Genomic DNA, 12,470 nt, shown 5'->3' on the forward strand with positions numbered 1-12,470 from the left:
AAAACTGTAGATAAGCTACTCATTTTTATCAAAGGGATTCTAACATATGCTAATTAGTTTCAAGTAATAGCTAAAAATGGTCACTAGAACAACTTTGCAGAAGATTTTAATACAGGCTGGAGTTACTGTATACACAGAATAAAGTACGAAAATATAATGGTGTGATTTTGTTCAGTTCTAGGTAAAATAAATAGAAATAATAATAATAATAATAATAATAATAATAATAATAATAATAATAATAATAATAATAATAATAATAATAATTTAAAGGAAAAGAGTATTTATCAAGATGGATCTGTATTAAATATTGGCAAACAAGCTCAAGGAAGAAGTAGCCGTCCCTTGACAGGCAATAGCTGACTAACAACAGCGGAGGCAGACAAGACAAGGCAACAGGTAGGTTAGCTAACCCCTCAGGGAAATTGGGGAATACCATCAGAAAACAGCGTGGGTACAGTCACTGGTGAAAGTGCTAAGGCCGGTTCTGTGCACCTGACTCCAGGGCAACATATAACAACAACCAATACATCCAACAATTTTGTACTGAATTAAATGCATACTTTACACAAATAATAAATAACTATGCTATTTAAGATATCTACAGACTCAGACTTAAATTACATATATACATTACATAATGCTAGCAATTTGAATGATATACAAGTGAAGAAGAACGGATGGAAAATTTGGTTGGAGACTTTAATGCTTGGTCACTATACGAACTCAACCGAAGCTTCGTGAGTTGTCTTCAATACGTTTGTAAAATCACATACATATTAATTAGACATGAAATACAATGAAAATAATGTTACACTTTATTCAGGTTTCAAGCAAAACACTCGATCTCTTTAAAATAAATTTAAATCGATTTTTTTCTTTCAAAACGTGAAATGAATAGCCCACCTATTGAAAACATATGCAAGAAATCTTCTCGTGCAGTTTTAATGGTTAAAATACCTATATTAGAAATAATATGAGTAATTTATGGACGAAATGCATACACCTAAGAAAATGTGTCAGATATACCTCAAAGTCCGCCGACAATTAAGAGTAAAGAAAAGTACATTAAACATGATAAATATGGCTTGATAAGAAGAATATTAGATTTACAAACCTCCACTTTGGAGTCTCTAGACACAATCTTTCGAGATACGTCGGCAAGGGTACGGAGTATCTCTCTTTGGAGGACCGCCTATGAAAGATAAGAAACAACTATCTACCATAAGCTTGAATCACTCACGAAATACCGATATACCGAAAATTACACAGGGTAATTTGTAAAAAAAACGTATAAATACGATCTTGTATTTATTCAGTATGTTTATTTTAGTTGAATTTATAGCATGTAAGCACGAATGAATTCTGATATAATTTCCAGCATCTTACCTCCGTTAAGTCTTGCACATCATCAGGATCAACCACGTCGTCAGATCCCAAATCATCGCCAGGACCAGGGCCTTCCTCGTCAATCAAAACAAACGAGACGTCATTATTGTTGGTATTGTTAGTATGATGAAGGTGTTTCCTTGGTGATAAGGCATCACCATCTGTGTCTTCATGATCCAACGACGATGCTTTCCGTTTATTATTGTTATTTCCGTTATTTACAACATCATTGTTACCTATTATATCGTTCACAGTTATTTGATCACAATTTGTGGAGGATCCTCCGGGGCTATCAGGACATTCATCTAGAGGACTCATTTGATGATCATCCATCATATGGCACGTGGAAATAATTATATTATCGTCTTACTTTGTCATATACCTATATTTGCATCGTGTGATCGAGTTGTGATTAAACATGTCATGGTATGAATGTTCTTGAATACGAATGAGAAAGCGCACGTGTTTACCTTTCTTTATTTTAATAAAAATCACACTCACAGTTCGCTTAGTCCTCCGTTGGTTGACACCACATCTTCACTCATTAAAAACGCGTTTTATACATATAAATCTATTGTAGAATTTTCATTTATTACACTTACAATATTATATGTTCATATAGACTCACTCTTTTCACACCGTTCTTGTTTCTTGCATTCTGGTCTCGTGTACAATACGTCAACACAATTCATAATACCACACCATTCCTTAGCTACTATTTACCAACATTCTACACCTATTTCTTTGTCAAACAACGTGAAATCGTTCCGGAAAACGAGCCTTTACTAAACACAATTCTAATACATTATGAACAGAATGGAGTTGTTGAGCAGTTGCAGCGCTACACCAGGGAAAACGGCAGACCACGGTAAACTCCAAACTCGTCGAAACAAGTGCCTAACGTGGCTGCGCACTCTCTTTCCTCCTTTAGTTCGCTGGTCCGTAAGAATACAGAAGAGAACAAGAAGAACGCACCAGTGCAACTCCTCCCGCCAGGTAGAAGATGAAGAGAAGAGAACAAGTGCCTACACAACAGTGCAACTTTTCTCAGAGACCACCGAGCTTTTCTTTTTTTGAATCCCTCCGTTTGCTCATTTAACAAACGGGATAGCGAAGACAATGTGAACAGATGTTTTAAAGATGGCTGTTTGCGTCTCTCCCCTAGAAATGACTTGGCTTTGCTGCTAAACTTCATCACAAGGATAAATTTACTATCTCACTCTTGCTGCTTAACAGGTAGAGAGGGCAGGCAACCTTGAAAACCAGTGCTCTGTCTCTTTCCCTATCACTCTCTCGCTCTCACTAACACTTCTTGTGCACCTCGGACTGCACCTAAACGACTTCTGCTGTGAATACCCGCGAAAAACATTAGGGAAATTTCTAATATTCCCACATAGTTGATTATTTAGATCTTCTTGATATCAAATATGCGTTTCCTTACATACTAACAGAACTACCAGCTAGATACTTTAGGTTACTTCAATTTCAATAATCTATTTCATAGAACTCCCTCACCCTCAAGCATGAAAGCCTTGTACACATAAACTTAGAATTAATTTGAGTTTAAATTCATTTTCCAAGTTAACAACAATCGTTTTTGAGAGTGGAACGTCTTGCTCAACTTTAGAGCGTTTAATTAGCCTACGTCATACTTTGAAATACACGTTCACCGAGCTCGATAGCTGCAGTCGCTTAAGTGCGGCCAGTATCCAGTATTCGGGAGATAGTAGGTTCGAACCCCACTGTCGGCAGCCCTGAAAATGGTTTTCTGTGGTTTCCCATTTTCACACCAGGCAAATACTAGGGCTGTACCTTAATTAAGGCCACGGCCGCTTCCTTCCCACTCCTAGCCCTTTCCTGTCCCATCGTCGCCATAAGACCTATCTGTGTCGGTGCGACGTAAAGCAACTAGCAAAAAAAAAACACTAGAAATACCGTACACGTTCATTTCCTCTTACCTAGAAAATGTATTATAATATACACAATACTTATACACGTTCATTGTTAAGGTATCTGCGTTACACCTGAAAGATTCCACAGAATCAGCTTGGTAGTTTTAAATTGTTCTTTCTTTTTTCCTTAATCTGGGGAGGATGACCAGTACCTCTCCCAGGCGGCCTCACCTACTATGCTGAACAGGGGCCTTGCGGGGGAATGGGAAGATTGGAAGGGATAGACAATGAAGAGGGAAGGAAGCGGCTGTGGCCTTAACTTAGGTACCATCCCAGCATTTGCCTGGAGGAGAAGTGAGAAACCACGGAAAATCACTTCCAGGATGGCTGAGGTGGAAATCGAACCCACCTCTACTCAGTTGACCTCCCGCGGCTGAGTGGACCCCGTTCCAGCCCTCGTACCACTTTTCAAATTTCGTGGCAGAACGGGGAATCGAACCCGGGCCTCCGGGGGTGGCAGCTAATCACACTAACCACTACACCACGGAGGCGGACTTAAATTTTTCTATCGCCGGAAATATCTGTTCTATATGAGATGTATATGTATATACATATTATATAGTTCATATACGCGTAGTAGATTCAGTGTACAGACAAATAATGAATACTTATAAATACGTTTTTCGTCCAGTTTCCAATGTTCATTGTAGATAAAAGAACGAAAACTGATATTATCGACAAATGGATCACGCGACTAAAGAGGCGAAAAATATAATTATTCAAACAATTCATCAAGATTGTATGCAAGATACTTAAAACTTCAACAATCATCACAAGAACGACAACAGATGTTCTAATAAATAATACACACAGTATATTTTAAAGAACGAATGGAAATTACAGTTTTTTTCCGTTTTCCTTCGATATTTATAAATTAAATACTTAAAATAATTAAATGTGCATTTTCTTATTCAGTCCTACTATAGAACGTGCATTTTAGTGTATATGTAAATGTTGGAATTGTAACTTTATTGAGCAAGGCGGCTTCCTTCCCAGTCTTAGCCATTTCCTATTCCATTACCAGAAAAACAAAGACCAAACTGAAGCGATGCAGTGTTAAAACACTTGCATAAAAGGACTTAAATCCGCTCTTTGTGTGCATTTTTATAAGAAAGAAACAGAGATCTTATCTAATTAGTAGTGATAGGCTATGTCTTTCAAGCAGTAAATGTCTACTTGAACGCAGGCCATTATCCACAACATAGTGATTGTGGTTACTTTAAGGGACAAAACAATTGAGTATCAGGCCTTCGATAACAATAACTAAATGCAGAAGAATGAAAGGAGTCCTATCCCTCGGAAAATGAGATAGGAGAGGTCTGCAGAATACATTGTGCACCTCAAATCTATGAATAGTCAAGGCTCAGAAAATATGTTTCAGATAACATACTCTCAGGTATATGTATGTCAGATACTACGTTTTATTCTTAATTTAGTTTTAGTATAAAAATATTAAATTATTTCATGTGTATTTTTAGTTATTATTTTAGAATATACTAACAGTTTCCGCGGGCTCCACCCAAAATGTATCATGTTGATCTTGTTCATTAATATCCCCACGGATGTACGTACTTGCAAAGTTTCGAGTTAATTAAATAATACATTTGAACTGTCGTGTTAATAGAAAGTAATATGATATAAACGAACCCTTGAAAATAAAATAACTGAATATTTCTTCCTTTGCAATTTGGCAACTTGTTGAAATTGCGAAATGTTGATAGTGATTCGTTAATGTTGTACGAGTCACACTATTAGGAGCATAAATGTATGAATTCCTCCGGGTTCCACAACCTTGGAGTAAGCTACATAAAATCGGCCATGAGAGAAACACGGACTTTCCAAATGAATCCCGGCTACTTTCAGCCTTGTTTGCAGTCATCGCGAGGGTTACGGTGATGTAGTACAATCTTATAAACCAGCAAGAGTTTCTACTACTAAGCATGTAGGTATGATTTCCCTTATTGATGAAGTTAAGGTAAAAGATTCAGAGTAGACTTTATAATCACTGCAAAAATGAAGTCTCTGCAGGTTGGAATAAACTGAGTCAAGAAAATACGTAATAAAGGTATATTTTAGGATTACGAAACGAAGAGGAATGCATAACTATGGTGCATACGTTTGGATCAAGTAATACGCGACTGAAAGCCATCATTCATTACTCATTTCAAGCAATAAATCGCTATGTTGTATCGTAGATCAAAATCCGTCACTTACAGGCATAAGTAATATTTGATACACATTTATGGTATTCAGGTTAATTTCCCAGAGAATAAATCGCTAGATTATATCATATTTTAAGTTCTAAGCTAATCGATTGTCCACTCTATCCTTTAAGAGTTTTGGTATAATTATTGTAGGAAATGCGCATAAACATGCAGAGAACAAATGCATGGACATTCGTCATCAAATATGTTTTTCGTTAACACTGAGCTTTGCATTTTCACTAATAGATTTTGTTCTTTTTTACACAGTTCAGTATGATACATTTGACACGTTTTATCACGGAGTCCACACACCTATGTAGCCATTGGGGTGTGGTATGTATTTTTTTTTTATCGGTGATGGACTGATGGTGAAAGCCATGTATAGACATCCTTGTCATTACGTGATATAAGGATATAAAGAATGGCAACAACACATAAAACCTTCAACCCACATATCGCATATTATGACTAGTTTTATGAAACATTTGACGATATAATTACCTCTACGACCCGTCCGACTCATATATGGGATTGAGGTTAATTTTTCAGAGAATACATGGCTTAACTGTATCATAGAGCAAAATGCAGGGAAGTGCCAACTAAGAGTTTAGTCCTGTACAATACTTCTGTATGAGATTTGACCATATTCGTTGCTATTCTAAGCTTTTCGTGTATCCAGTCTATTCATTAATACCTTTGTATCGAAAGCGGCATTAACACATAAAACCTTCTACCCGTATATCACGTATTATGGCCAATTTTATTGTATTAAATCTTTGACGACATAACTACCTCTACGATCCGGTCGAGTACCTCATGAGCCTTGGTACAAATGTTAGTAATGATCAATGGAGGTGTGTAGATTTATATAACAAGTAAATAAACTTACTTTTGATTTTATAGATATAGACTCCCGTTTGTTAGTTGGGGGCTCTGCCCCCAAACCCCCTATTTGCTCTTCATTAGAAGTGGTCATTTCGAAAATTATTGTGGCGAAGTGGTTCGTCGCATTGACAAACAAAAAACATTTTCTCGTACATTTTCGATTTATATCATAGAGAGGTAAGCTTTTCGATCTGGGGCAAATTTCGTACGTTTTTCACAAGTTGAGAATTATTTTCGTCACTTAGAGGACAGCTACAGTCTTGAAGTTTCAGAGGCGTATCGAGGATGACTATCTACAATTTTGGTTCTTTGATGTTTTGTCGTTTCTCCACCCGGTAGATCTTACATTGTTTAGAAACTTAAATGTGAGTACAGTTTCCTCATATTCCTTTCGTTATAGCCTACCATACTTTCACGGCAGATATAATCATGCAATTTGGCTTGCATATGGCACTTGGACTTGCCAAGAAGCCTGCCAAATTTCATGATTCTATCGGTCATATAAGTGTATCAAAGAGTAAAATTAATGATAGAAAATGTAAAAAATTGACATAAATCGGAAAATGCAACTCTATCTAAAGCATAAGGGATCGAGATACGACTAGAAGGTATAGGGTTAAAGTTGTAGACCTCTTCATGATGGGTACCAATTGTGTAGTCTGTTTTGCGATACGACTTACCGTTTGGCCCCAAAATACCTCGCAACGATGGTCTGCATCGGCATGAAAATCGGTCAACATTTCAATATTTTTCGGAGGTAAACATTTAAACATTAGAACGTTTTGTAATTCCTCTGCCGGTTACAGGGTAAAAGCTATAATTTTGCCCAATTTCAATTTTCTAGCTCACTCGGAATTTTCGTCAACTCTTTTGTTTTGTGGGGGATGCTAAATATTAAAAATTTGAACGTATGGAATTTTTTTTCTTAGGTGACAGCTTGATAGCTATCAGTTTGCCGAATTTCAAATTTCTAGCTCATCTAGAAGTGGGTAAACATTAATGTCAATCAATCAATCAATCAATCAATCAATCAATCAATCAATCAATCAATCAATCAATCAATCAATCAATCAATCAATCAATCAATCAATCAATCAATCAATCAATCAATCAATCAATCAATCAATCAATCAATCAATCAATCACGACTGATCTGCATTTAGGGCAGTCGCCCAGGTGGCAAATTCCCTATCTGTTGTTTTCCTAGCCTTTTCTTAAATGATTGCAAAGAAACTGGAAATTTATTGAACATCTCCCTTGGTAAGTTATTCCAATCCCTAACTCCCCTTCCTATAAACGAATATTTGTCCCAATTTCTCCTCTTGAATTCCAACTTTATCTTCATATTGTGATCTTTACTACTTTTAAAGACACCATCCATACTTATTCGTCTACTGATGTCCTCCCACGCCATCTCTCCGCTGACCGCTCGGAACATACCACTTAGTCGAGCAGCTCGTCTCCTTTCTACCAAGTCTTCCCAGCCCAAACTTTGCAACAATTTTGTAACGCTACTCTTTTGTCGGAAATCGCCCAGAACAAATCGAGGTGCTTTTCTTTGGATTTTTTCCAGTTCCTGAATCAAGTAATCCTGGTAAGGGTCTCATACACTGGAACCATACTCAAGTTGAGGTCTCACCAGACAAATATGCTCTCTCCTTTACACCCTTACTACAACCCCTAAACACTCTCATAACCATGTGCAGAGATCTGTACCCTTTATTTACAATCATATTTATGTGATTACCCAATGAAGATCTTTCCTTATATTAATGTCAATGAGTGAGTGAGTGAGTGAGTGAGTGAGTGAGTGAGTGAGTGAGAGTGAGTCAGTCAGTCAGTCAGGCTTCTGGCTTTATTTAATAGAGATTAAAATAATTGATTAGTTTAAGTGTAATTGATAGTTAGTTATAGCCATTATGACATCTGCTCCTACTTGCTCAGTCTTCTTCTCAATCGCATAGGCCTAACTCATATCTGAGTATCGTGATCTCATGTTTACTTTTACCATTCGACGCTGTTCACCAGCAGTCACCATTGCCTAGGGTCTTCTGCTTTACGAACTGTCGCTCGAAGAGGTGCGCGAGTTGCTCTTTTGATCTGGTCTAGCAATCATCTGGGAACTCTTCACCGCGGCCTGATATTGTTTACTTTTCCTTGAACAACTAAATTTTAAAGGCCTTTTTATCTCCTTAATACATGTCCAAAGAACTGCAGGGTTCTCCATCTAACAAGAGTGAAAAGTCGATTCGGGATACCAATCTCCTCGATTATGGAGTAGTTAGATATTTCCTCTGTCCAAGGCATTCACAGCATCCTCCGCCAGTACCACATTTCAAATGCGTAAATGAGCCTTTTGTCTTTGGTCTTCATTGTCCAAGAATCATAGCCAAACTATTTTCACAGTAATTTATGTCAAATAAATTTAAATTGCAATACCATTAGGCTTTTAAGATAACATCTTGGAGAGCCATTGGATTTTGGAAAGAATGGGTGAAACAGAGTGGTCTAATATATGCAAAAGCAATGCTAGATTCATCTCTGTGATTGTCGTGCAAGTCTCGTTATTTATGAGAGGTGGAAAATAAGCGATTTCTTAGCAAATGATCTCATCGAACATGATGCTGCAAAGAACTTTCTTGAAAAGAAAGTAAACTATCTTCTGTAAAAAAATCTTTCATCATAGGGCTGGATTTTCTAATAACTAGTCCTCAAAGATATATGCTAATTTTCAAGTCCCTTAAAGCAAAATTTATACCGCTAGCCTTTGTTTCCCCTAGCGGTTAAACGTCACAGTAACACGTAGGTATATTTTTGGCAGTGTTTTTGCCCTTAATTAGAACTGAACATGAGAAATCAGAGAAATTAATCTTCAGGGTTGCCATCAATGGAGTTCGAACCAATCAACTTCTGAATGGAGTCGAATAGTTACACGATCTGCACCGTGTATCCAATTCTCTCGGCTTCAGCCTTATGAAGATCTACCATGTAAATTATTGTTTCAACTGTCTTGTCTCTCATGTCAATCATACCTTTTAATGACAATGAATTATGAAATATAAGGTTAATACTTGCAAGTAATCCCGATCGATTTCGCATTGGAGTAATTTTGAATTTATGGTGATCGGCCTTAAACTTTTCCTTGCAGACGGCATCATCTGATTTTTGTCAGCTTCTTGTGCAGTGTGGCCGTTCCGTTCGCCTGTCTGTTAGTTTGTTCCTTTCTCCTCATGCGAAATTTAAGTCATTCCTCGGAATTTATTAAACCGACGAAAACTCTTTAATTATTTCTGCATACTATATACTATACACGGTATTTTTGTCTTTATTGAGGTAAACAGAAAATTTATTTTGATAAGAAATTCGTGATTGATCTCAAAATAAAAATGAAAATCTACAACCTGTTTTCCAGTCTTTGGCCGGGTCAGGGATGTAATGAATGAACCATATATATAGGCTATTAGTAGCCTACAGTAGGGTCGCCACTCCCAAAGTGATTTATTAATGACTGATAAACTCTGTGAAATGATAATGGAGACTGTTGCTGGAATGAAAGATGACAGGGAAATCCGGAGTACCCGGAAAAAAAACCTGCCCCGCCTCCACTTTATCCAGCAAAAGTCTCACTGGAGTGACCGGGATTTGAACCACGGTATACAGCGGTGAGAGGCCGACGCGTTGCCGTCTGAGGAACGGAGGCTCATTAATATCAAAATACTCTTTCTAATTTTAAGTTCGATTTTCTACTTCAAACTATGAAACAAGGACTCTTACTGATGGCCACCTTTTACAGATAGGTATGCGCCGTTCGGTAATCATTTGCAGAGTTTCTTATGCTCGACATTTCTTCCACACATGCTCGGGGTCTGTCGTTGACGGTTCAGCCAGGATAAGCCAAGAAAGCGCTCGAATGGCTGTTTTCTTCTTTGACTTCCTTCACGTCCGCCTCTGTGGTGTAGTGGTTAGCGTGATTAGCTGCCACCCCCGGAGGCCCGGGTTTCGATTCCCGGCTCTGCCACGACATTTGAAAAGTGGTACGAGGGCTGGAACGGGGTCCACTCAGCCTCGGGAGGTCAACTGAGTAGAGGTGGGTACGATTCCCACCTCAGCCATCCTGGAAGTGGTTTTCCGTGGTTTCCCACTTCTCCTCCAGGCGAATGCCGGGATGGTACCTAACTTAAGGCCACGGCCGCTTCCTTCCCTCTTCCTTGCCTATCCCTTCCAATCTTCCCATTCCTCCACAAGGCCCCTGTTCAGCATAGCAGGTGAGGCCGCCTGGGCGAGGTACTGGTCATACTCCCCAGTTGTATCCCCCGACCAAGAGTCTGAAGCTCCAGGACACTGCCCTTGAGGCGGTAGAGGTGGGATCCCTCGCTAAGTCCGAGGGAAAAACCGAACCTGGAGGGTAAACAGATGATGATGATGACATCCTTCACTAAAATCACCACTGTTCGCTTCCTCTTTGCCATAGATTAATGTTTCATACCTATAAACCTTTCTCGATAAGTGCTCTATACAACAGAGAAAATCGTATCATAATCCATTGTGTGGCTCTCGGGATTACACCGCACAAACACAGACTTCTACAGAGGACTTCATTTTTAAAATACATCTTGCGTAGATGCTGTGCATAAAATTGAATACAATATGTACAGGAACTATTTCTCTGAATGTTCACATAAGAATCAAAATCTGCTTGTTCCTGGCTATTAAATGTGGGTTATGTGTTCATTTCACACAATAGATGTGCACGTATAGAGAGAAAGTAGTCTGGTTACGTACCGCAAGTGGGACAGGCGGCCAGCAAATAAAGATGTCGTCCGCCCGCCCCAGGCACCCGCCACTTGTTCATTCACCTGTCTCTCGCCTGGTCAAAGCGAGAAAATAATGTACAGTACATACCTTTATCAGCAAATCATGCACTTAACGCTAAGTTAAACCGTAGACTGTCATGTACATTTTGTTAGAAGTCTTTTAGCAACCCCTACCCCAGTTCTGAATTACTATCGGTATGGGAAAGAAATAGTGTTACAAGTATACCGGTAACTCATTTCTATAAATAATATTAATTTTGGACACTTAAGGGGTCCTAAATTGGATCATTCACTCTAAGAAATCGGCGAGGATAACTTTAAAAACGTTACACAATTTCAAAATAGCCCGGCTTTCTGGCTGGATGATCAGCGTAATGGATTTCTGTTCAGAGGGCCCCGGGTTCGATTTCCAGCCAGATAGCAGATGTCTTTATCTACAAACAACACACCATACAACTAATCATAACAGAAATATGCACAGTGAATACATTTTTCCACATAGGATTGGCGTCAGGAAGGGCATCCGGCCGTACAAGTGGGCCAAATCCACATGAAGTACCGACCCGAAGATATTGGTGGAAAAGACCATAAGAATAAGAAAAAGAAGAAGAAGGACAAATATATTACAAGTAACTAATTTACATAAACAATTATGAGTTTTGCAAATTTAATCTGTTTTAAATTGAACCTATCGCTCTGAAAAGTCAGCTAAAATAATTTTAAATTTGACACTAAATTTCAAAACCTGTGCTTCACAATATTCCGTCCAGGTGTGTTCTTTTCGTTTCTTAGATTCCTTTTTCTTTCCTCCTTACTCCATTCTATGTGTATGAGATACCTTGGTTAGCAGCCCCTCATATTCACTACGCGCTTGTGATTATTTTCTGATATCCTGACTAAAAGTGATAACAACCACTAGGACTTGTACGTAGATACATATCTGCTGATTTATCAGTTGTCAATGAAATTTCACAAAATAGACATTATAATGTTTAGAATGATTAAATATACATTTCAGTCCTCATGTTTTTAATAGGCCTATCTGTAGTTGTACTACGTTAGTACATCTCTTGATTTTGAAATTGTTAGATCCTATATAATGACTCTCATATATTTTAATAGCGGAGACAAACTTCGATTAACTGTCCATTAAAAGTCATGTTCCTCTGGTTCGGATTCATCGTAAAACTGGTGGTCCCGTGCCTACTGTGTGGTCACGATATCAA

General features: G+C 38.1%; 1 protein-coding gene across 2 annotated transcripts in view; it reads right to left on the reverse strand.

Moving 5' to 3' along the window:
• TfAP-2 (transcription factor AP-2) overlaps window positions 1-12,470 on the reverse strand; it is a 630,614-nt gene that overhangs the window by 462,295 nt on the left and 155,849 nt on the right. The window contains exon 1 of one of the 2 annotated variants that reach the window (XM_067142496.2): window positions 1,390-2,521. The exons of the other annotated variant lie outside the window; for it this stretch is intronic. Coding sequence (XP_066998597.1) covers window positions 1,390-1,725 — 336 coding nt within the window. The 5' untranslated portion in view covers window positions 1,726-2,521. Of the gene's footprint in view, window positions 1-1,389; window positions 2,522-12,470 lie in introns of those variants that run through there. 2 annotated transcript variants of the gene reach the window in all.

The sequence above is a fragment of the Anabrus simplex genome, chromosome 1 (assembly GCF_040414725.1).
Source record: "Anabrus simplex isolate iqAnaSimp1 chromosome 1, ASM4041472v1, whole genome shotgun sequence".
NCBI classification, from domain to species: domain Eukaryota; kingdom Metazoa; phylum Arthropoda; class Insecta; order Orthoptera; family Tettigoniidae; genus Anabrus; species Anabrus simplex.